Source organism: Melanotaenia boesemani, chromosome 3 (genome assembly GCF_017639745.1).
Source record: "Melanotaenia boesemani isolate fMelBoe1 chromosome 3, fMelBoe1.pri, whole genome shotgun sequence".
In the NCBI taxonomy this organism is placed as follows: domain Eukaryota; kingdom Metazoa; phylum Chordata; class Actinopteri; order Atheriniformes; family Melanotaeniidae; genus Melanotaenia; species Melanotaenia boesemani.
Window position 1 is genome coordinate 36258899 of NC_055684.1, and position 25946 is coordinate 36284844.

Consider the following 25946-nt stretch of genomic DNA (forward strand, 5'->3'; position numbering starts at 1 on the left):
CATCAAATAGTAGAAAACAAAGTCTTATTGGTGACAGTTTTGCAAATTTTACTCTTTCTTTGACGTTCTTTTAATAGTGCTCCCCCCCGCCTTCGCATACCTAAGACTACTTGTTTCAGTCTTCAGACTTGCAAAAAGAAAATCCTACTAATGCTGCCTCTAATAAAGGTTACCGATCCTCTGAGGGAATGCACTTTGTCTTAAAGGTGAAACTAATATCTCAGGAAGAATTGTGGTAATGATTTATTAATGTAACAAATCTTAACAACAGCTGCAATCACCCTGCGATCTCATTCGTGCCCATTAAGAAGACAGAATCCATTTTTCCTGTGCCTGTCTCTCTCTTGCTCCCTTCTTATCTTTGCACTGCCCTGAAGGAGGGGAGGGAAGAGAAGATAGATGGATGGAGGTGGGGGGAGGGCTTCAGTTTGGACTCTCACCTCATTGTCATGAGGCGGTAGCTGATGGAGCAGCTGTTTGATACGGTATTTCTCTCCTGGGCTGTTCACATAGGGCACCTTGTCCTCAGGCAGGGAGCTGTAGTACTGATGAACCTGAGGAAGACACAGAGACAGCGAGAGGATGAGGATGATGGAGAACTGACAAACCCAAAACACAAGCGGTCTGCAAACGGTGTTTAGTTATCATTTATTCCAGCTCAGACATTAGTGTTATTGGTTAAATGTCACATATTTAAATGTCTAAGCGCCTCATTCTGTTAATTCATCTGTAAAACTGTTAAAAATTGTAAAAGCATTTAGTTTATTATCGAAATGGAAAACTACACCCTTAATTTGAACTTATTTATTTAATAAATAGTTAAAATCAATTAAATTGTTATTAAAATTTTGATAAATCTTTTTAGTGCAAAAGAATTCAAACATGCGAATACAAATCTATTGTATCAAGATCTACAACTGGAAGTCACACACACACGCACACACACCCACACACAAAAACACGCTTAAAATCCCTTTGATTTATGACCTACCAACAAAGACTTAATGGAACCTCACTTCTCCATCTCTGCACATTGACATGGGAATGTATCACTGACTCGTCAAATGTGCACACATTCACTCACACAAACACACATACACACACGCACGATAAAGGCATTGATTAACCCATATGAATATTGCCGTACGCATGCACACAAATGTGTGCTGCAGCAGATAATCTGAGTATTCCAAATAACTTGGACATTCCTTACAGTTCCAAAGAAGACAATGAGTGTCAACTTCATGTTATTTATTGTACTCTTTTTTTTTATTACACTGTAATGGGGGGGCAGGGTATAACAAAGGTCAGGGAGTTAAAGATGAATGTAAGTGGAAGGGGGTGGAGAAAACTAAAGAGAGCCAGAGGGTTTTAAAGAAAGATTTTAAGGACATAGGTCAAAAAGAGAGGCGCAGCAGGAATGGAGGCCATGAAGTAAAAAAGTTGAAAAGATGCAGGCAGAGTGAAATAAAAAACAACAAGAAATACAGAATACATGAATCCTTTCATAAAGACGGCATCAATGATCAATACTTGCTGACTGTGGCATGTCTGTCTTGATGACCTATCGGTCTATTGAGTGGATTTACTGACTCTAAGCCATCAGCTCTGTCCTTAGCATTAACACCAAGTCTCCCGCACAGATTAACCCGAACAATCCAGATATGCATCAGTGAATGAAGACATCAAATAAGTCTGGTAAAAATGCATCCTCCTTCCTGCAGCTCTGCTTTGGTGCTGACAAGTGATGCCTCATGCAGCAGCACAAAGCAGGCCGATGCCGGGACATGAGAAGTCACAATTACTTCATTTCACGATTGATTGTTGTATTAAACCCCCTTTAATTTATTTCCATAAAAGATTATGTCTGAATAATAACAGCAGATCAGCGCAACTTCTGCACAGAACAAAAACAAAGTTAAAGCTACGTGTTCCTGCTTGTGTTGTTTTGTTTTCGGGCTGTGTGAGTTGCAGAAGAGGCGTGTAGGACAGTACGATAAGAGGAAGAGTTTTTCCTTCCAATGAAACGGATTAAATCATCCTTGTCTGACCAACATTGTGGAGGGCAGCTCGTCAGCCTGTAAAGCATCACATTAAAAGTTGCAGAGAAAGGAGGAAATACATCAAACACGTTCACCTGCAGAAAATCCCCCAACTTTTTAATCCTAAAGTAAAGGTAAACGCTCATTAGTTTGGTGAAATTATGGTAACGTTTTTTTTTAACGTAATATTAAAATCAAATGTTATGTCATTTGCAATTTTGTAATTATGTATAATTCTGGTTGGGGCTAACAGCACAACATGACTCGGGCGATGTTGTTTTTCAGTAGTCAGAATGGAATAGCCTGTATAAGAAACAGTATTTAATTCCAGAAATGTGGCACTTTTTTCTTTATTTCTACTGTTCCAGTTTTATTCATGTGTCAAATAGCAGCTATTCTGCTAAAGGACATCAAGCTGGAAGTCAAAATTAGCTAGATATTTTTTATTTAGTTGAAATGGGACTTTTTGTTTTTTTAACTTACTTACTTACATATTATTTTGTTATGTTTGCATCAAAAGATAAAAATAAATTAAACAGAAAACGTATAAATAATGTTCATACAATTTTACATATTTATAGTGTAGATTAAGTGTAAAATTGCGATCGTGTTTGATTTACAATTACCCTACCAAAGAAGAAGAAGAAGAAAAAAAAAGAATAATGGTGATATCCCTAAGCTGGGGCCGAGGTGAAGGGCGGAGGAAGACCTCTGGATAGTTCAGGAAAGACTGAGTGAACTCAGACACACATGCATGCTTTCTGGTGAAGACACACATGCTCCTGATGATAAATTACAAAACATGCCTCTGACAACAGGTTGGAGTAAAGAGGTGAAAGGCCCACTGCCCTGAAGAAAAGACCTAAAGTCTGATGCACGCACATGCAGACACACATTTTCAGCGAGAACCTGGGGAAGCAGCTTGTGATAATAACTGTAATCGAAAGCAGACAAAATTAAAGACGGACCAGAATGTGAAACCGTACTAATGGTAGGACTTTGAAAATGAGCACTGTGAAAGATAGTTTCTCACAGCTGGTTTCTATTGCCGTTAATGGTCGAACAGCACGAGGCAAAAGAGCCGACATTTTTTTGACGGGACCCTTTGCACAAGGATTGCTGCCAGTGGACGGAGCTGATAAACAGAAATGCTTGGTGAAGAGGAGAACTGAATATGATATAAATCGTTCTGTGCAGTCACTGCCTGTGGTTGTTGTGCATATTTCTTCAGTTGGTTTTGTTTTGTTTATTCGAACTTTGTATTTCTCTATTTCAAGCCAACTGCCAACCAACTGGCACTGGACCTATTATACATCAGTGAACAGGGACGTGCTGGCCTCTTGCTCAAAAGTCAGTCTTCATGACCCCTGTGTTGGCTGAATTCCCGTGATTCTTTACTTTGCACCAGCTTAGAGGTATGCGAAGAGCCACAAAACAGGCAACCATAAATCTGCCCAAAAGTCACCAGACAATAGGCTCCAAGACTGATGGGAATGTCATAAACTTTGTCAAATACTCGGGTTAATGACCAAATAACTCAAAGTTTTTACCTCAAAGTAGCGCTACATGAAATAGCTATAATTAATGTCAACAATGATGCATGAAGAAGTTGTTAAAAATCACAATAATGAATTTTTAAGCTACGTTAACATGGACAAATATTTCTTCTATTTAACTGAACTCAGTTTGCTAGAGATTCCAGCCGACATGTTTACATGGCCGCTAGATAAAGTGATCTGATCAGTTGTGTGTTTACATGACGGAAAGATTTAATACGATCTTAACAAGTCTGACATAGACAATTTGTCCTGATTTGGAAGAAGACAAGGATGACAGATCAAAAGTGCTTCATGTAAACACAGCTTCAGTCAGATTTAGCTGTAATCCAGCCAACAGATGATTGTTTTATTGTTCCTCATCTTCAACTCAAATCACTTTACATGAGCTCAGGTCTGCTTCCCTTTCAGATCAGCCCTTAGGGTCTTTTAAAACCAACTAGTTTGAATTCACAGTCTAATTTACATTTCTGAGAGCTTGAAAATCTTCCTCCGGTTTAACTGAAAATTAAAGTCAGATTCCTGTAACTGCTGGGTAGAGATTGCCTATTAGACTGAGGCTCTTACTACATGATGGTAAAAAAAGAAAACGCTATAAAAAGGCCCACAGCTCAGCAACATTCTTGCCCTTAATGAACCGTAACTTGGCAACGTCCAAGCATTTGATTTTAAAGGATGGAGACGAGCCGGAGAAGTGGAGGCCTTCCTCACACTGCAGCTCAATGACAGGCCCAACGCACACAATAATGAATCCATTCAGGGATAAAAATTCTTCCACTCAGGCTGCATTTTAGCAATATCCTAGAGGACCGTTCAAATTTAAGACAGATACCTGTAAGCCTTGTTTTGTTGACAGACAAAGTCCAGAGTAAGTGGTGAGTTATCCCTCATAATCCCTCAGATATCTGACGGAATATTGTGGCGTAGTGTAGAAATCTCACTATATAGTGTAGTGAGTTCACACTGTGCTGAATGAACAGCAGACTGATACAGAGGTCTGGCTCCCAGCAGGAACCCACCCTTTAGATCCCAGGCTTTCGTTTTCTGTTTGCTTCTGCTCCTCTGCAAAAGGTCGCACTACAAGTTTCCACAGCTTGAAAGCCTGAAAATGTCAGGTTGTGAAAACAGAAATGATTTCAGCCTGTGAGATGTCATGTCCTGTTATACACAAATGAGAAATTGAGCTAGTTTAGAATTTATATTGAGTAAATTTTCCATTATGGATAATCCTTTCTGGTTAAGGGTGTTGTCAAAATGTAAAAATATAAGGAAATAAATTAAATCCTAACTTAATTTCAAGGCTGTTCATCATTGTCCTTTTGCCCCACTACCCAGCCCATTTCCCATTATGGCCTTATTGTTCCTGAGATCCTATCGCCACTAGACGAGAACGTAATTGAGCTCGGGGTTATAACTGTGACCCTGGAGAGTGATGAAAAATAGCTGCTCTCAGTCCTCTGAGGTGAAAACATGAGGCTGTGCCAACAACGTATTGACCAGCTCATTGCCCTCAGCACAACGAAATGAAACTAGCTTCCATAAACGCTCCTATTGTCCAATAAAACTGAAGACCCTCCTACACGTGCAAGCCTGGGGCTCAGCTGAGTATTGTTAAAGAGGATTTTCCTCAATATGCATGGGTCATTTAATGCGTTACACAGCATTTGACGTAGCATTTGTGAGTGCCATGAAATCCACTGCAAACATGTTTGCAGGCAGAATGAATTGGAGATTAATTTGACTGCTGGAGCCACATAATCCTTGTTATCCATTAGCCTGCAGAAGGTGCAGTCAGCCCTACAGGAGAGCCATCATGAGGTATAAGTGAGGACTTAAGAAATGCAGACATGTCGTGTAGCAAAATACACACTGTAGGGCTGGAATTTTTATTAGGTTTACACCATAACGTACTGAGAACATATTACATTTTATAAGTGAAACCTGCCTGTGCATATCTCTGGAATCCTTCTCTGTCTGGCCTGTTTGGGGTAAAATGTAATGCAATCACATATCTCTTCTTAAGTGTTGGCCGGACACTTTTTGGTGATGTCCCAAAGCTGCAGGAGCAAAGATCTTAAGGTCGACAACAGCTGACTGAGTGTGGAAAGCTACTTGGTGCAGATCTTCGACCTCAACTTCAGCGTGCTAATGGGATGTGGCCCAGACCAGATGAACGGCGGCTGCAGATACCTGTTCAGGTTTAAGTCCTGGTGGTACCCAGGCGTACTCCTCCAGGGCACAGCCTGAGTCGTCATCTGAGGTCGAGTTCCTTTGGAAGTCGTACATCAGCTTGGTGACAGTCTTCTCCATCTCTACAGGCATGGCTGTCACTGCATGCTCCTCACGCCGACACTTGCAGTGCACACAGATCTTCCTGCAACATACAAACACAATAACACTCGTCAAGCCAAAGCTACATTTACAAAATATGCAGTAAAGGATTAATGAGAGATTGAATAAGGTGAAAATAGAACTGATAGAAACTGATAGAAACAGATACTTGAATAAGGTGAAAATAGAACTGATAGAAACAGATACTCAAACACACATGAAGAAAAAAAAAAACTCACCATTGAGGTGAAAACAACAACCCTATTTAAAAATGCATATTCACCAAGAACTATAGACAAGGTTGCACTATGGTTGCTGTGTCGAGAATAGAAACAGAATTTAAACAGAAAAATGAGCAGAATGCAGCCAGTGGCATAAGGAAAGCAGTCATGTACAAACACTAACAGATAAACACTATGAATGAACACAGTGTTGGTGTAAAACACTAGTAGAGTGCTTCCTGCTCATTAGCCACACGGATCCACTTATAGACCTATTTATGCTCTACGTTAAAGACAAATACAAACCCTTTCATCCGTCTCCTTTGTCCTTTATGTGTGTAATTTGGTCCATTTTCAGAGAGCTGATGGATGCGTCCCTGACACATCAAACACAGCAGTGCCAGCAGAAACCGAATTATCTGCACTGCGGCATTTCTCAGACTTGTCTCTTAATAAAAGGGTCCAAAGATAGTGTTTTTCAGCTCCTAAAACAGTTTCTGTGTGAATGAAACACCCAAATGATACAAAACCTAAGCAAATAGACCTTAACTCATCTATGTGTGGATATGGCCTTAATTTAAATCACACTAGCTCTGAACAGTAAAGCCTTGGGGACCCCTGTCTTCTCTGGGGGACCCCAGGTTGGGAACCACTGGCATAGACCACCGCTGTCTACTGTGCTGCTTCTGTTTAACTCTTTCTGAGAACGTACATTATCATGATCTCCTCCACTGTACGGAAATAGGTATGTCCGTTTCAGATGTCACTGCATACCCTCATGAGTCCTGCTGGTTGTTATGCAATAAATCCACCAGAGGGCAGTGTCAGGTTCACCTCCAAGTTCCGACGTCCATTTCAGACAAAAGCGAACACGGTGAGGTTGGAGGAGATCATGATAATGTACATTCTCTGAAAAAGACATAAAAGGAGGCAGCGCAGTAGATTGTGGTGGTCTGTGCGGCCATACATCCATCTTCTATCTTTTCTTAAATCTTCTTCTCCTTTGTTCCTGTAGTTGGTTACAGCTCAGCTATACTGATCAACATCAACTGCACCTGCAAGAGGCCTGGAAACTAATCAAATTACGCACATGAAGGACGCAGAAGACAGACACAAGACTCTGTAATGTAGAACATAAACTGGGCCTTTACAAGGTGGATAAAGATTGATACACAAGTTTCCAGAAACAATTATGTTTTGGAATGTTTGGCAGTAATGCTCCACCTCTTTGTTGCTTTTTAATCTTCACACGTCCATTGAAAAACAAGACGGTTAAATTCAGATCAACAGCCAGGAATGACTCATTAGAAAGTTCCTGTGAGCTCCAGTATATGCAGAAAATATATGAAGCTCATCTTCACCAGGTCTGTATTCTGATGCGAATGTTGGACACTGTATACATACATTCATGTGTCCTTGACAGCTTCAGATCCTGAAAGTGGAAAGTGGGTGGCCCTCAGGTCACACCCCACTAACCCGTAACCCCCTCAGGCGGCTAAACCAGGGAGACAATCTCATTACCTTCCCAGATGGATGCCGGCCTGTGAGACAGTCAGCCCCTTAGAGGAGCTTAAAGACGCCCAGGATGCCTTGAGTTAGGCCTGGTACACACACAATGTTTTTTTTTTTTTTTAAATCTGATGAGATTTTTTTATCTGTTCGGGACCTCACACATGAAGATAAAAAATTAGGCATTTAACAGTGTCGATCATACTGTGTGTGGTGTGCTCCGATAATTTCATCACAGATTAACACACATAAATATGCTGTCCCGCAACCGATCAAGAATCGAGTCTTCCGAGCCGGAAATCTTGCGTGACCAAATGTGACCTAACAATAACGAAGTAGAAAAAACATAGCAACAATTGAAAAACACACCATCCGGCATGGGAGAGGATATACAAGACGAGGGAATGATGGTGGTCTTGGGACTGTTGTTAACAGAAAAATCCAGAACTGAAAAAAGTAACAGAGTGGAGACAGCGTGAACACAGACTTTTTATCCTTCCTTGCTCCACAGCCAGCTCACTCTCTGATTGGCTACATTCCGTTCCACGTCTCAATCCAGAGTCACAACTCAGGCTCTCCTTACACACATGAAGAGTTTTGGTTGTAAATATTGAACATGTTCAATACTTATGGCTACGACCCGTTTCCGAGCAGATTATCAGGACGAATTCACTCTTCACATCTCAGACCAAATGATAATTTTATAGGAAAATCTTATAAGACTCAAGATAATCGGGTGTGTGCTATCCTTGGTCAGACGGGCAAAATCGGGACAAAAACAGCCCAATAATCTTTATGTCTGTAGCAGGCCTTACTGAGGAAGTGTTATAGTATGTTAGCACTCACAGATACAAACTCATTTAGAGTTGGGCCGGCATGGCTCAGTGGGTAGAGTGGTCGTCCTGTAGCCGGTTCGATCCCTGGCTGGAGAGTTCATGTCAAGGTGTCCCTGAGCAAGAGCATGGTTGAGCGCCATGCATGGCAGCTTCCGCCATCAGTGTGTGGATGTGTGTGTGAATTGGTAAATGTGGCGTATACGTAAAGCGTATATGTGAAGCACACAGCAGTGCTGTTTATCTGGACACTTTAGACTGAGCAGAGCTCATTGAAAAGAGGACTGTCAGTAGGTGCTCAGAGAAGACTACACTGTGTGGGGACTGGCCAAGTCTTTTCTTGTCTTTTCATCAAAAAAGCACTTCTAGTACAAGGGCTGAACTTTAGCTGACATACACCTCAGTCTACGTGACAAAGTACTGGTGGATTTTGTCAAAAGAAAGGACATTGGACATAAATTGTCTGCTTCTTGTTGGAAAACGTCAACCATCCAACCAACATGCCACAACTAGTCATAAGACACGTAATCCAAGTGGAAAACGAACAAATAAAGGTCAAGTTGGATGAATTCTCCTTCACAACTTAAGATTCTCCACCATCTGTCTGGATCATGACATGGTCTGTCAGCGGTGTGTGCAGAACCGCAGAAGGACAAGCTGCAGACCTCACCAACTGACTCCATGAATGCTAACAAAGCACACACACAGTATTCAGATATTACTGCCATTATTATAGATGATAAAAAGAGCAGGGATACAGATAAAGCCATCAAAGAAGTGTAAAGTGAGCCCAGTGGAAAGAAGGCTGTAGCTATTTCCGTTCCCTGGAGCACGATGTCATAGCCAGGGGCAATGCAGCCTGCCTCATTACATCCCAGCACCTTCATCATCATTAATAATTTATTTGGATGGCACACAAAAGAATCCCATGCTTCCTCTAAAACACACACTTGCTGTAAGCGTTAAAACTAAACGTGGAGGAAAGATACACTACAGAAAAAGATCCAAAGCTTTGCATAGACATAATTGTTTCCATTCTGACATGCTGCTAGTTAATTCAAAGTTATGTCTGCCATGGTCTGATGAAGGACTTTCACACAGAGGAGTTTGCAAACAATCAGAATAAGCTGAGTGGACGTGAAGGAAATAATTTCCCACCACATCAAAAATGCTCCTTTCTAACAATTTATCTCTTCTGGTCTCCATGGAATTCCATGCAGAGGCAGATAATCGTGCATGTTTAGGAGAAAAAACGCCTATCTTGTCATGATCCGTGGGTTTTTGTTTGGTAGCTTCGCCATGTTATGTTCTTCTTTGTCTTATTTGTAGTTCTTTCCTTTGTGTATTCTGTTTTGCTTTCTGCTTCCTGTCATTAGAGCATGTAGTTTCATTTGCTCCTTCACCTGTTTCGCGTTAGTCCTTCCGTTTTGTTTTGTAAGGGTAGTTTTTTGTTATAAAAACCTTGTTCCTACACTTTCTGCCTTTTGCCTCGTCATCTGCCTGCATTTGGGTGCTCTCATCCACGCCACGGGCCCAATCTCCCAATCCAGATGTGTGATGATAACCCTCCTCCAGTGATTCACTTTACAAACATCTTGATCTCCCCCTCATCTCTGGTAGAAGAGATGCTGCATAGCTACAGGGCCTTTTGCTCCTTTCTTTCCCTTCCATCCACATGATTTACAACATGCTTCATGGACATGCCTGGGATTTCCCGTCAACTGAAACTTAATGCCTAAGCTTCCTCCTTGTAAGCTGCCAGATTTCAATTAAATCAGATTTAGTAGTTTTGGTAATACAAGTCAAGTACATCTCCGACTCCTCATAAATGACTCTGAAGCAAAGAGAAGGAAATAAAGAGGCTTGTTTCCTCCTTTAAACGTGACTGGCCTTTTTCATCCCAGGGGAGTTGTAAATGCTGACGTATGATTGGTCAACTGGAGTGTAAGACTTGTTTAAAATCTGGGGGGTGCTGTGTGTATTTGGATAGCAGTCACTGTAACCACGATGTCAGTGGACAATGATTCACTGTTTCATGAGTTAATTATCATCATCCTGCTCTCCAGCATTAACAACATCACCCAGGTGGGTGGTTTTAATACATAACCAGGGTCTGATAGGGTCCTCAGACTGATAAACAGAGTTGCAGGTTAACTCTGCAAGAGCTTCAGAAAGCAAAACCTTTACTGAGGCCAAACTGACTTTCTCAAAATAACTGAATTGATCGTCTTTACAAATGTGCCTCACAATTAGGCAAAAAATGGCTCACTGACATGACTTTTGGAGATAACAGACAAAAAAGGAGCTCAGCTTCTAATCTCAACTAAAGTAGAGGGTTGGTATTTAACCCCAAACTTTAGAGAACCATATTAAGGAGCCAGCTTTGGAGGGCTTGAGGCAGAACTCTCATTCCTGCACAGCTCCCAAAACCACTGCAGCTTTTCCATGGCATCACTCTGGATGGCCAGATTTAAGTCCTATCTTTAAATGGCAGCTCAGCACTAAAGGTTGGATGGTGAGAGGAGAGAGTACAGGAGAGAACAGCTGGATGCAGGAGGAAGCCAATCCTGCCCCCCCCCCCCCGTCATTTACCATATTTGTTATCTTTGAGAGGAGAGCAAAGGATACTTTTTTCTCTTTAACTGCCATTGGTTTATCAACTGTGATCGTTCCAATTGAGTCTTTTAAAGTTGAATTTTCAGGAGTAAATCAATCTGCAAGCAAACAAAGCCTTTGTAACTTTAGGTACTGATGAACCTTAAGCTGGTAAATGTTGACTTCAGAGCCACTGGGAGGTAATCACAGCTAAACAACACTGAGGTGCTCCTGACAAGAACCAGGCAGGCTCGACAAAGACATTTTCCATTAGAAGCCAATTAGCAAGAACCTGATGCAATGTGTTGCTGAGGGCAGAGATTAGGCCTGCATCCACCTGTCAAAACCAATTATGGATTATAGATAGCCAGAGTCCTGCCTGCTCTCCAAATAACCTCTAGGCCACATTCTAATGAATAGCAACATATAGATACCTTGGATTTGACATCTATTTTGTGGAGTTTTATCCACAAAAAGAATAAAAGTAAAGATATTTTATCCATTGATAATTGATGTTCAACTATTTAGTTATTTTTATAGGGATATAAAACTAAATTGTAGCAAAAATAGTGTCTTTAAAGATTTATAGGAGTAATTGTTAAACAATCATTGTTTTAAATAATTTTATATTTCGTTTTTTCTTTGGGAATAAAAGGCAGATTATTGTGCTGTTATTTGAACAGAATATTCTGTTTTACAAGGATTTTGGGGGAAACTTTCAATTTCATTAAGTAAATTGTAAAATGCAGTGCTTGCAGGCAAGTAATGCATGCATACACACAGCAAAATCCAAATTTCTGGGCTGGAATGTGATATAATAGCACAGTATTTAAGTGAGAAGTGGAACGGGGAGTGCAAACAAACTAAACAAAACTAACAACAAAAGGAGAGGAAAAAAAAAGATTTAAATAACATCAGACAGAGACACTATGGAGGGGACAGGTTTCCAAAACAACCCTAATACAGGCTTCAAACCACCATCAGAAAGCAGCAGTTTGGTGACAGCTGTACCAACAACATACCAAAGGAATACTTCTAGGAATTTTATGTCACATCAACGCCATACATCAAGCATTTCTCCAGAGGTTTGCCCTGTGAATGTCACAAAATCATCCAGCTTGAGCCTTTCAGCTCCTGTTTTTTTTTTAAACATTGAGCAGCTCTCAGATCAGTGATACTGCAGCCAGCTAACAGTCCCGAAACCCAAATTGCTCACTATTTACCTGTCACTCCATTCATGTGCTAATGTTGTGCTCCTTTTCACTGCTTAAATGTATGTAATTAGTAAACCATCTCAACGGGCCAATTAGCCTGTATCGGTTATTGTAACGTGCTTGTTTCCAAAGCATCCTCCTCACTAACAGGACCTAAACGGCTGCATAGTAACAATGAACTGGTGGAATACCTTAAAAACAAGCTGTTGAATGAGGAAACAGAAAGTTACAGAGACGGCTTACTTATTTATAATTATTTATTTTAGAGAACGATCCATAAGGCGCGCGCGCACACACACACACACAGCCACAGCACACAAAGTCTGACCACTACGCCGCGGGGGGTGGGTGGGGGATAAACCAGTGAGAGCACGTCCACAGGGGGAAAGCTGCAATGGAAATACATTCCGAAAAGTACTAATTTAAACCAAAATCTTGAAGAAAGTAAAACTTATTTAAAAGATACCGCAGATTTCAATTACACTGGCTTAAATTTTTGTCCTGCAGCTACTTCAAGCACAGACCTCAGATGTTTAACTCTACGGATACAGACGTGGAGGATTTGCGTGCCATTGCGCATTTGAAGACCCCAAACTAGTTCTATGTTTGCGATTAAAAAGAAATAAAAGGAAATATGACAAATAAATGGCTACTTACCTTTTTACAAACTGGAAGTGAGTAAAACCATGGCACTGACTTCGGTATTTGACTTGCTGCGGGCTTTAAAACACACGCTCCTCATTGCAGAATTCCAGCAGCACAACGTTGCCACGAAAACACGGCAGTCTCGCCCGCTGAGCGACCCGAACCTCTCTGCTACATCTATCCCGTCCAAAGACTCCCTTTTTCAACCCCCACCTTCTTCTGCTCTCCGCATGCACACCCAGGACTTCTGGAAACGCGCGGCCAACCAACTTAAAGTGCGTAAACATACACAAGATTCCTCTTTGAGGTAAATTACAGGTCTAAATAAAGACGCAGATTCCACCAGAAAAATATTCAGTCCGGAAAACTCCTCTGGAGACTGGAGAGCTGCGCGGAGACTTCTGTGCGAAAAGGTACAAGGAGCTCGAAGTGCTCCTCTTGCTGCTGAACGACCTACTGAGCAGCAGCAGCGCTTCAGTCCATGCAGCATTAAACAGCGTTAAGCCAGCAGGAATGACTCCATCGTTTCCGGCGAGCTTTTCAAAACAAAAATACACACAGACTTATGTCAACCAAACTGACCTATTCGGTTCTATTTTTTCTTATTTCAAAAGCAAGATAACGGGATTTAACTCAATTCGTTAGAAGAAAAATGACATATGGTGGGAAGCTCATCAAGAGCTCACAGAGTTTCCGAGTCTGTCCGAGGTAAATTATTCACATAAAACTACGGAGAAATCCAACGTTGTTGCAGTTTATTTGTTTGTTTTTGTCCAAACAGCTTGGTTATGATTGATGATATTATAATGTTTATAGTCTTATAATCTTATAATCTTTATATATTCAGAATTTTATATATATATATATATATATATATATATATATATATATATATATATATATATATATATATATATATATATATATATATATATATATATATATATATATATATATATATATATTTTTAAAGAAAGTTGGTTAACTTCCTGTGTGTTTGGGCTCTTTCCGACTAACTTGACACAACTTTTCCTCTCTGCCTTCCTCCCTGCATGTTAAAGATCCTGGTGTGATGTCAGCAAGTCTGCGTCCCAACACTCAGTGTAATTAGTAGCCTGAATGATTGGTGTTCTGGCAAAATTTACATGTGAATTATGCCACTTCCCTCTATATTCTGAGCCGGGACAGGAGCACAGACAGGGAGGGGTGAGGAGCAGCAGGAAGCTGACCTGCATGGTCACTTGGACAGGTTAACCCCTGTAAACACAACAGTGCTGCTTAACATAAGAAGTAGGCATTAACTGAAGAAAAGACAAAGACTTATGGACCAATGATTTAAAGACAAAGACTTATGGACCAATGAAAATTAAATGGATATTATAAGAAAAAAATTAAAATGACTTCAGAAATCCACAGACTTTTAAAAATGCATGTAAACATGTCAGTCTGACTGGAATTGTACAAAGTGGAAGTCCAAAAATAATTAGCAGATGCAGACAATGTGGGTCCAGCATGTATACACTCAGCTAGACTAAAACTACTTTCACATATCGATTGCACCTTATCGGATGCAAAAACAAAAGTTCCTCCCTTCATTCAAGTATGGCAAGCAGAGGTGGCTGTATCCTTACATAAAGTCAGTATTGGGGAATCAGCTGACTGATAAATGTTGGTTAGTGCTATGCCAGCTTGATGCGTGTAATAACATGAGCTGTGTGTTATCATTACCATGTTAAGTGGTGAACTGAATGGCTTCTCAGTTCTGCACACTGATGAACACTTTATTTTAACAAATGAGATACACAATTGATGTAATTGGCTTCCTCTGCTGTTTGCAAGCTTCTTCGGTTTCTCAACGACCACAACAGAATCCGTGGCGTTTTTTGCAGATGGCCCAAGCCAGTTTGAGTCCTACAGTGCATCATTAACTGGGCATTAAATTTAGTTCAATTTCAGTCAAACTAACATGTTGACATATTTATTAATGTTTTTTATTTATTTATTAATTTCAAGTAAACATCTTTCTGGAAATCTTACACCTAAGCACTTACTTGGATGGAAAACAGATAAGAGAATAACTCAGTGACCTACTTTTGCTTCTTTAGCTTCTCTGTAGTAAGGTGGAAGTCCTTGTTTTTAGTGGAAGCCATCTTTCAGACTTAGATTCCTCACATAAGTGGGGGGGCTGACACCATGTCTTACTCATAAAAATGTATAATCACCATCTCTTTGCAAACATAACAGTATCAGTTACAGCTCAGGCTGCATTTAGGGGCTATCCACAAGATTTTACTAGGAACCCTAAGTGACACCGTCTTGTATTTTGAACAACCACAAAACCGACCAGCTATGGGCCTGCCACTGTTCTCAATAAGTCATTGCCTTTTTCAATAAAACTGTTCTCAGACCTGTAGTAAGCTGTTAAAAAAAACCACAAGGAAAGAAAGAAAGAAAGAAAGAAAGCACGAACAAAAGCATCATGGCCGACTCAGGGGACATACCTCAGATAGCATTGCCTGTCTGGAGTCCTGACATGCTCAGAGAGTCACTGCTTGGTAATTTTAGACAATTAGCCAAACAAGTTTCTCCCTTTCCAAGCTTGCATATGAACATATTAGCCTCTGTCTTTATCAGGAGACAGGATGAGCAATATTGTAAATACATGTTCCCTGGGGCCGGGAGCCTATCTGAAATATGCAAGTAAAGTCTTACAGGCTCAAAGGATCTTATCCTACGAGACCGTATATCATGTCTAACCAGGAAAGGAACTAATGTATACATCATCTGATACAGTCAGGAGAACACCCCTGATAAATTGATGCTTTTATCTTGATATAAAACATAGCTGATATCCCAGCATAGCCTCTCCATCTGGCTTTTTTAGAAACACTGGTCTCCTTTCCTTTTATGTGGCAAATGCTGATGGCTATCACTCTAGAGTCAACACATGAGGCAGCTGGGACTCACCCCAACAGCTGATAGCTCAGACATGTTGGGAATGGGAAAGAACTTACTTCCCATACAGATTTTCTTCCTACAGCTTCAGAGTGTCTCTGAATGTTTGTATGAAACCCAAAATAAATTTAAAAAACTGGGTTCTCATTTTGGTCATGCTTCACCTCTCCAGTAACTTTCATGCCTTGCTGACCACCAACAGTAATAAAAACCTTCTTGGTCCTTGCATTTTTCTTTAAATCTGCACATTAGAAAACGCTGCAGAAAGCAGGAAATTTCAAATCAGCTTCTTAAAAATTTCAAAAATAAAACAAAAGAAATCCACTTACTGGGGGTAGTTGTTGCCTCTCTTGAAAAAGAGCTCATACAGATTAGGCCAGATGGAAACACCTTTTGGGAATCAGTTTGGACATTTGTAAACATATTACTCACATGACTGATCACATGAACAACCAGCTGTTTCTGCTTCCAGAGAATAAACATGACCAACACTCATGAGTGGCACTTTGGAGATGAAGCGGAAGCTGTTGTGAAGCACTGCAGATAATACTTGTAGATGTGTGCTGATGCATCGCTGTTTGCTTACATGCTGCTGAGTAGCTACGCGTACGCTACATTAGAAGTGTAATGACTCATGGGAACACTTGCATTTAGTTACAAAGAAGAGTACAGAGTTGCCAGGGAGTATAAAAGTTCACTGGCCTGATACTCAGTTTTGAAATGACCCAGCAGTACTTTTGTCAAACTACTCTGCCCAGAAAGCAGATTTAGTGAGACATAAAACATTGGCTTACTGTGGGTACTCCACCCAAGAGCCCCTCTGTACCCATGTTCCCAGCAGATAAGTGGCCATTATTCATCCTGTGCCGAACATTAACTGGATTAATTCTGCTTGGGTTGAGGGGGTGAAATTGTATTTGTCCAAAAGGAGGGAAATGGCAAGGAAATGAGGAAAGCGGCCAGCTTGGCTTTAATTCTAATTAGTTTGGGGGTTCGTTAGCACACAAACTCTAGTCTCCCTGCAGAGGCCTTGCTGATACAGAGGCCTGTGTAAGTCATTAAGCCAAAGAGGGAAAATAAGAGGGAGACAGACAGAAAGGAAAAGACAGAGAGGAGGGAGGGGGCAGACAGGAAGAGTATGGACACTTAGTTTCACGCATTAAGGCCCAGGGCAATGAGGTGACCTTGCGGAATGACTCCTCATGGGGACTGAAAGCTATTTTTCGCCCCTCCTGGCCCACTTACACAAGTGCTCCTCAGCGCAGAGGAAAAACACACCCTAACCCCACCTCCACTTCTTGTCTCTCCATCAGATCATCCATCTCAACTGTAGGCAGAAGTCTTTATGTAACTCAGTTTCCAGCTTGTTGTATCCAACAAATGTGGTTTGTCAATGACTTTTTCTCATGTCCACGTGGAGTTTGATTCCAATTCTAATTGGGTTATTCTGGCTGGGGTTTGGAGGAAAAGAGAAAACATAAAGAAATCATATCCCCTTTTGTCAAAATAGGATATGATTAGAAGAAAAGACACTGGCATAATTGTTATTCCTGCAGCCATGCTTTAGTAATCTAGACAGTTTGGAAGAGAAGATGAAGTTTTCTGTTTTCTTGGCCTCCACATCTGCAATGAATAATGGTCTGTTTTTAAAGATGCTGTAAAGTATTTCACAAAAGTCTCTCATTTCTCTCCCAGCAATACATGAAGCCACAGCTCTGATACTGAATAAATTTGTGGTCTCATGAATGAACCACCTACCTCCTAACCTCCCACATTCGTACCCTGCAGCCACTTCTCTGACTCAGCTTTTATTCAGCCTCCACCGATGTTCCTGCGCCTTACCTTCTCATAAATATCAAAATGAAAAGGGTGGGAGTCAGCACTGATTTGTTGACCCTACTGGTTTAGCTTTTAGTTTCATTCACAACTTCATCTCATCCACTAAACCTCTTATGATTATGTTTCCTTTCAACAAATCACTTTACAGCCCTCAGCAGTGGCCACATTCACACATCAACCGTCCAGATGTTGATTCATTAATGATGAATAATAACATAATCATTAGCTGGACTGCAATCTGCACCAGCCATATTGTTGATATGTGAGATTATCACTTGTTTTCAGAAAGATATAGAACACCAAGTCATAACATAGGTATTAAGCTGGCTTCTGTGCAGTCTTAAAGATGTAAAGTGAATTTAACCAGCTGGAGTATAAACAAAAGGAAAGACATGCTAAAAAAGACACAACTTAACCTGTTAAGCCTCTGGAGCAGTTGTAATGTTTGTTGAGTTTCTGGCATATCTATTAATGTCAACTAAAGATGATTAAAAAATTTGAGTGAAAAAACCAGGAAACAAAGAAATTGTTACAGAATTGTGGAACACGGTGGGGAAAAAAATGCTGAACAAAATATTGAATACCAAATTGATGGTTTTGCTGTAATGGTTTAAGCTCTAGTATTTTTCTTAAATAAATCCCAACACGTCAGCTTGAATATTTTGCTTTGCAGGGTTTGTGGGCAGAGCAGCAACATGGGCTCAGCCTGAAGGCTTTCGATCCACTGAAACTTACTTGAAAAAGTACACAAGGTGGCCGTTGTGCTTATGTGAAACTGCACCATAAGTTTGGTTTGCAATTTGCTATCCACACAATTCAAATGGATGCATAAAAAGAGATTCTTTCAACACCCCTAATAACATTTGAGCTTTTAATCAGGAAGCCAGTCTGTGTTTACGGCAGTGGTTTCAAGTCAAATTAATGATGACAAAAATGCTACAACATGAGTCACGATTGCCAAGTGGGAGTATACCTTGAGGTCTGACTTCTGCATCGATGCTGTATCTACAGACTAACTACAAGCTGTAACCTATTTGTGGTGGGAGGGGCAGCACTGGCATTATTCAAAGCTCTTTAGTCTTTCCATGAAGAGGATTAATTAGCAACTTAAGGCCGACTTTGCTTCGCATATATTCAGACTGATCTGTGGCCAAAAACAATGTAGCCATTAACAGTTTTTTAAGAAATCCATGCAAGAGATGGGAAGACAGAAAAAATATTGAGAATTATGGAAATCATCATCTAGGAAATGTCCTGACAGGACATTTAAAGTTACACAGAATCACAAGCAGCGAACTGAGAGTTCAAAATAAGGCAGCATCCCAAAATATACTCATCATTGAAATGGATTTTAAAAAAGAAAGAAAAAAAAAACATCTAAAATCGAAAAAGTTTACAAGTCAAATTACACAACATACACTTAATAACTTAAATATTTACCAGAGCCTGGTTTAGGTTAAATAATCCTATTTTATCTTGTTACACTGTTTACCCCAACAAATGAGGAGAAGATTCCACTCACATACACACCACACCATGTTCCTGTCAATAAAGCCACTACAGCTCCTCTCTCAGTGTCCCGAAGGCCTGCGGGCAGTATAGATTGGAGAATTGCCATTCCCAGGACGTGACAGGCTTGCAGTGTGTTTCATCACAGGCAGATGAAACTGCTGAATTTAGAGCTTTACTGACCGATTGCTGCTGAGTGCTGAGACCATGGGCAGCAAAGACTCACACAAGGACAGGCAAGGCTGCAGAGACGGCACAGGAGGAAGGATGAGTCACATTGAGCGATCTATACACACAGACACAAACCCATTACAGACTTTTATCAAACTGAGGTAATCTCGGAGAAAAGACAGACCTTTAATCCATCACTTAATTAATATACACTGCGGGCTTGTTTTGGATGCCTGGTGTCTGAAAATTTCTTATTTGAAAGGTCACATTTAAGTTCCTATCCATCTGCAGCTTTTTCGTCACCCACTTCATTCTTTTGTTACAGCTCTACCCACTTTAGCTCCTTATTCAAAGCATGGCCCATTAAGAAGTCATCAACGAGAGCAGTACCCTGAGAGAAAATCATCCCGGTCTATTCGTCCAGCCTACAGACTGACCCGATGGTTCAGCTTCTGTTTATTTGAACTGTGAACCTCCAATGCGAAGTGTGTACGTGAAAGGAAAAGTGCAAGTGTGTGAGACTGTGCGAGAGAAAGAAAGACCATGTGTGGCTACTGCAGAGGTGAAGGGGAGGGAACAGTTCCACACAAAATCCACTGTCTCACCCTCCAATTTCTTTCACACCTCTCTTAAAACTCTTTTCACAGCGTATTTATTCGCCCCACGGGCTCCTGGCACTCCTCGGGTTCTCCAGGCCACAGATGGGCCTCTGTGTAGCCCGTTTGAGGCTGTACTGCTCAGGCACAAGGAAGCTGAAAACAGACCTCTTACACCCCATGTGGAGCTCCAGACACAATAATAATACTGTCCTTCTGTTGACCGTGTATGACATCACAGCCTGGTGCTCACACGCTTGCTAATGTTCACGCACACATACAGAAAGCATACAGATACTACTGCTGCAAAACAGTTTAAGCAAGAATGCACAGAACTGATTTCTATTTAAACCACATTCAAATTGGGGGCAGTGGGATCAGTGTGTGATAGATTAAAACCTTTCAAAGGTTAAAAAGACCTAAGAGTCAAAGAAGTTTCTGTTTGAGAGTCGCAGACTGACTGGAAGAAAGAATGAGGAATAGTAAAAGGTTGCCAAGTATTCAGGCACGAGAACAAGATCACATACCAAAGACACATCTTTATGCATTAAAAATATCAGCAGCTAGTTTTCACAAACACACTTGGACAGAAAGATGGGCGAATCTAATTTCTCAGTAAATCGAATGAAACAAATACCAAAAGAACAAAAATGCTTTCAGATTGTAACACGTGAAGCAAAAACATGTAAATGAAAATAGTAGAGTGGAAGAGTAGCATCCAAACCACGGCTGCAGCTAAAACAGTGGAAACTATCATCAGCATCCCTCCCTTTATAATAAATGTGTACTTGTTTAAGAGAAACTAATTCAAAGAACCAAATGACTGATTTGAAGCTGAAAATATTGCAACTTCTCTCTAAAACATAATACATGTAACCGCTGCAGGTGTGAACATGTTTCTGTGTTCAAACACATACTGGGCAGATATAGAGATGATGCTGAAAAGTCAAACGCAGAGAAAATGGACTCTAGACATTTTCAACAGAAATCCAGACTCATAACAGTACACAGCAAGCAACCATAGCAGTGTCCTTACAAGCTACTGTAGCCTGTTAAATTCATGCTTGAGGGGATAGATTTTCTCCTGGAACTGGGTGAAGAATGCTTGTACAAAAAGAGTGACATACTAGTCTGTACAAAAAAAAGACAGAGTTGATATCCACCATGTCTAATCACATCACAGCACTGCAGCTTAAGAGTGTTTGGTGCCTGTTCTGGCTTTTCTCTGGTATGTGGGTCAGCATACCAGCCAGCAGAATACACTCTGGACAGGAAAGGCAGTTCTGTGTGTGTGCTTCTTTTCTTTTCATTTTTGGATACATATGCGTGTATGTGCATTGCCAAGACTGTGCCAGCCACAAGACTTGATGCTGGCGTCAGAATGAATCACATTTGGTCTGATATTCCACCCTGGAAGCAAACCAGGAAGTTCTCTAGAGAGAAACTGAGAGAGAGATCATAAAAAGAGATCATAAAAGCAACATCAATGTGCAAAAGGCCGACCAGGCAAGATAGAGGGATACATAAAAGGTGGTGTGAAAAGCACGGTGTCGTGTGAGACAACACTTGGGAGAGAAACACAATGAGGAAGCAACAAAGAGGGGGAAGCACATGGTATCACCAAGCCCATCCATCTGCAGCCAAGCTACATGCCAAAACATTCATGCACACTATGGTATCAACTTATGGATTTGACTAATTCCTGATTCACTCCTTATTGTGGAAATTTGGATAGATTCCCTGCTGACCTGATCTATGAGACACACCAACACACGACCCTCCTACAAATCTACATGTTCTCAGTCAGAACGATTTGTCCATATGGCCAGTGGCGGACTTCCATCTTTGGTGCAAACCTTAAAACAGAAAACATAGAAAAGAAAACATGTCATTGGACTCTATTGATCATGAGCTACTTTGCATTTAGCTGTTGCTACTGAGCCTGTTGGTCCATCTCATCCTCCAAATGCCACAGATCTTTCCAGGAGATCGGAGCGCTGTTTTGCTATTGTGAACTTTATTGATTACAAATAAAAATCAAGAGTGAGAGCATTTGAACTGATTCTGTTGGGACAGACTTTCATTTTCTCAAACCGTATCTGATCAATACAATGAATCAGCAGGGTTTGCAGAAAATAATCACAAGCTTACTTGGATATAAAATTGAAAATTAATAGATGGATTTGTAGACAAACAATAGATTGTAAAATGTCTCTTGTGTTGGAAAGTGGATATGAGAGAGCATCATTTTTTGATGACACAGCACTGATCTCGGGGTGCAGACAGCAGTCCCTGAATAACACACAAACCTCTCACATCTGGGACACATTTAGTGCCCATGTGCAATGTATTATATATTTTTGGAAACTCAGTCATGCTCGGCTCTGTAATCTGTTGATGGGGTTTTATTCCTGTTGTTCATGGTTTGGTCTGTTGTGACTCCAGCCTGGTAAGCATTTTTTTTTTCTTTTTCCAAGAGAAGCTCATGAAGAATGAGAAGAGGAAAAGGCAAGAAAAGTCTGATCAGCTGGGAAACATCCTACAAAGTCAATGTAGCTCTTTCCCCGCTGGGATCTTCACACTGCAAGAATCCTCAGCTGCAAATGACTATTTTAGAGCAGAGGGTTGAAATTTGTCACCCTTGTGTTCGGCAGGCTCAGTAAATGTTAGAGTTCCTGTGTCGGCCTAAAATTCTGATCATCAGTTTGAGGGCTTCTGGATCACTTCACAGCAAAGTGGCTGTAACTTACAGCACAGGTGGAGGACACAGAACTTAAGGTAGTAAAATTCTGGGAAACATGTTACTGAGGGTTGCAGAAGAAAATTACTACCACTAGCAGTACTGTCGCCTCACAGCAAGAAGGTTGTGACCTCGGCTGGAGCTTTTCTCCGTGGTGTTTGCATGATCTTTCTTTACATGCATGGGTTCTCTCCAAGTACTCCAACTAACTCCCATAATACTAAAACATGCTCAATAGGTTAAAAGGCAATTCTCAATTCTCCTAAGTGTGAGTTTGAGTGGTTGTTTGTGACTTATCCAAGGTGTACTCTACCCCTTGCCCAATAGCTGCTAAAATCGGCTAAAATAAGCAAAAATAAGCTCCACAACCCTGCATTGAAATCAGTGAGTAGAGAAAATGGTTATCTGGATGGATTAAATAGCATTTGGCAGCCCATGGAGGTTTTGAAACTGACATCAACACTTTATGGAAAAAAAAAATCAAAAACAAAAAACCAACCAACCAAACAAACAAACAAACAAACAAACAAACAAACAAACAAACAAACAAACAAACAAACAAAAAAACAACCCATAATTGACCCAATTTATTGCTGTGCACAGAAGCAGGCATTTCCAACTTTCACTTAAGCTAAGTAAACCAGACTTTTACCCAGGAAAGTCACCCTTATTAGAAATTCTGGTCAGCCATAGGTCGGTAAGAAAGTTACAAATTGTCTTCTTTCTGCCTTGTTGACTGCTGACTGTTAGCTTGCTGTAGTGGGGTCATTAGCCTCATTGTCCTAAAATAAAAACATCTGCCTACCAGCACATCTACTATACAGCTACTCTACCTCTTCTGACCCATTTGTTATCTTGTTTAATTTATAAGATAAGCTTGCCATTTCCATTGCATACAGTGTTAATGCTAAGCTAAGCTAGTTCCAGGATGAATCTTGCAACTTATTTCTCTTAAAGAATTTCCCCAGATGTCCACAGTAAATCATGATCTGTTTAAATTCTAGCATCACTTCACTTATACACAATATATTAATTTTAAAACACTGAATTAGGAAATTATCCATCTCTTACCTATTTTTTGATTTTCCCTACTGTATTTTTAACCAGACCACATAAAACAGAGTTTTTAAATTAGACTTTTAATGGTGTTGAAAAATTTATGGTGATGACATTTTCTTTTGCTATTTTATGGAAGATGACAGCAAGGAGAAAATGCTCTTTTTAACTAAATAAAAAATGGAATAAGACTGCAGAATTCAAAAGGAATTATGCACCAAATCTAAACCAGTGTGCTGGAAAAAATTTAAATTTCCCAGCAAAATATAACTGATAACATTAAGGTTTGGTACTGTGAATAATGAGCATTAATCCATGACAGTCTGATTCTGTTGCCAAACCAAGCCGCATTGAATCTTAACGAGCAGTACACAAACCGACGAAGACATGAGGATGTGGCTTTAATAAACTTAGTTAACATGAAGCTGTAAAATGGCCAGACTCACTGCATTACTGAAAACCTCCTCTGTTTGGGGTCAGCACCCTATTGGTGGCTTACTACCGTGACCAGCTCGGTTTTCTAGGCAGAATACTAAGCAGCTGAAAAAGTGGTGAGACTTCAAGCCAAGCAGCCACTTGTTAGATCTGTGGGGTTAGACAGCCACATCTGGTCTGCCTGCACCCACTTAGAGCTCCATCATGGTCTACTGTTCAGCCAAACCTCAGAGGTCGGGACATAACCATGGACTGGGCGTGTATATTTTATTGTGTCTATGTGAGTATACCCCTTACCCTTACTGTGCTTCACACCGACATGCGAACTGGATTTAAACTTGAAGCAGTTGTGCTCTGCCCTAAATAAATCTAAGGTTCTTTCTTTGTAAGAATTTGGGTTTATATTGGCTTGGTAAAGGCGGAGGAGAGTTAAGAGGCACAGGAAGGCTGCGATGTTGAAACAAAACTACATAGCAGAAACTCTGTTGAGCATGTCAAGATTAGATATTGCAATAATTTCTATATAAAAGATTAATGTAGCCACTAGGTCTGACTGCCACCAGACCACCAGTGGTGTTACTGGTGGTCTTCCTAAAGTGTAAATATATCTGATGGTTAAATAACTAATAATTAACCAATTATCATAACCGATTCGCTTGCTGAGTTGGCTTTAATTTAAAATATCAGCAGAGATGTTTTTTCCATGAAATTTTAAATTAAAATGCCAATTAAAAAAATCTCTTTCCAAATCAGGGTCTTTGTTACTCTGGATAAGCCACATCTACAGAACATAATGTGTTTTTACAGGAACGTCGTGATAAAGAAATAGTCAAGGCTACAAAGGTCCCCTCTTGGCTTAGTTATGTCTGTAGCTCTGAATTTAAAGACTGCTATGGGGCCAAAACCAAAGAGCTTATTTAAAAGTGGCAGAGTTATGGTGGCTTTGGACTGGGTGTGGATGAGGGTGCAGTTATAGGAAAATTTCTAACAGCTGGCCTTCTACATAAAACATGTCAAGCCATGGTCAAAACCAGATGATTACATCATGAAGGTGGCAACTGCAACATATGACTGTGTTTCTGTCATCACCAGGTTACAGCCCTGTTGGGGTTTGTGGTGTTTTAATAACAAACACTGAAAGATACTATACTGACACATGGAAACGTAGCAAAGTAATCGATCAGGGAGCAAATGTGACAAAAAGCAGTTCAGCATTTCTAGTATACAGGTTCAAAGAATCTTCTCTGTCACATCATTTACAGCATGAAGAAACAAAGGTCTCAGCGTACACACAAATAATTATTAGTACTCACATCATCAGCTGTCTGAACATTGTTTTTCTATTTGGTACACACCAGCCTGGTTCTTTATTATCCTGAGTAAGAGTGAGGCATCTTTGCAATAACCTTAGCAATCATATGTGTGCATGTCAGTTGTACAGAGTACAAAGTATTAATGTTTACATCATATCTAAGTAAAACACACTGTACGGACCAAGAATAAGATCAACCTCAGCACAGTATAAACTGTATACTGTAACTTCTTTACTCAAGGAGGATGTGAAATTCTGTTTTTACTGAAGCAAGTCTCCACATGTAGGGACATGTTTTCCACACAGACGTCAGACCACTTCAGGAAAATATGGGCATAGTTTCATTTAGAATTAGCATGGAACTGAGACACAGTCTTCCAGATGATG

The 25946-nt window shown here is 40.4% G+C and overlaps 1 protein-coding gene across 2 annotated transcripts in view; it reads right to left on the reverse strand.

Moving 5' to 3' along the window:
• The window catches only part of prickle2b (prickle homolog 2b), a 97046-nt gene that overhangs the window by 8097 nt on the left and 63003 nt on the right, over positions 1–25946 (reverse strand). The window contains exons 1-3 of one of the 2 annotated variants that reach the window (XM_041981425.1): positions 12959–13416; positions 5789–5972; positions 441–554 (exon numbers count right to left, since the gene is read on the reverse strand). In XM_041981425.1, the coding sequence (XP_041837359.1) occupies positions 441–554; positions 5789–5920 (246 nt within the window). In that variant the 5' untranslated portion in view covers positions 5921–5972; positions 12959–13416. Of the gene's footprint in view, positions 1–440; positions 555–5788; positions 5973–12958; positions 13417–25946 lie in introns of those variants that run through there. The other variant, XM_041981424.1, reaches the window with a different exon arrangement.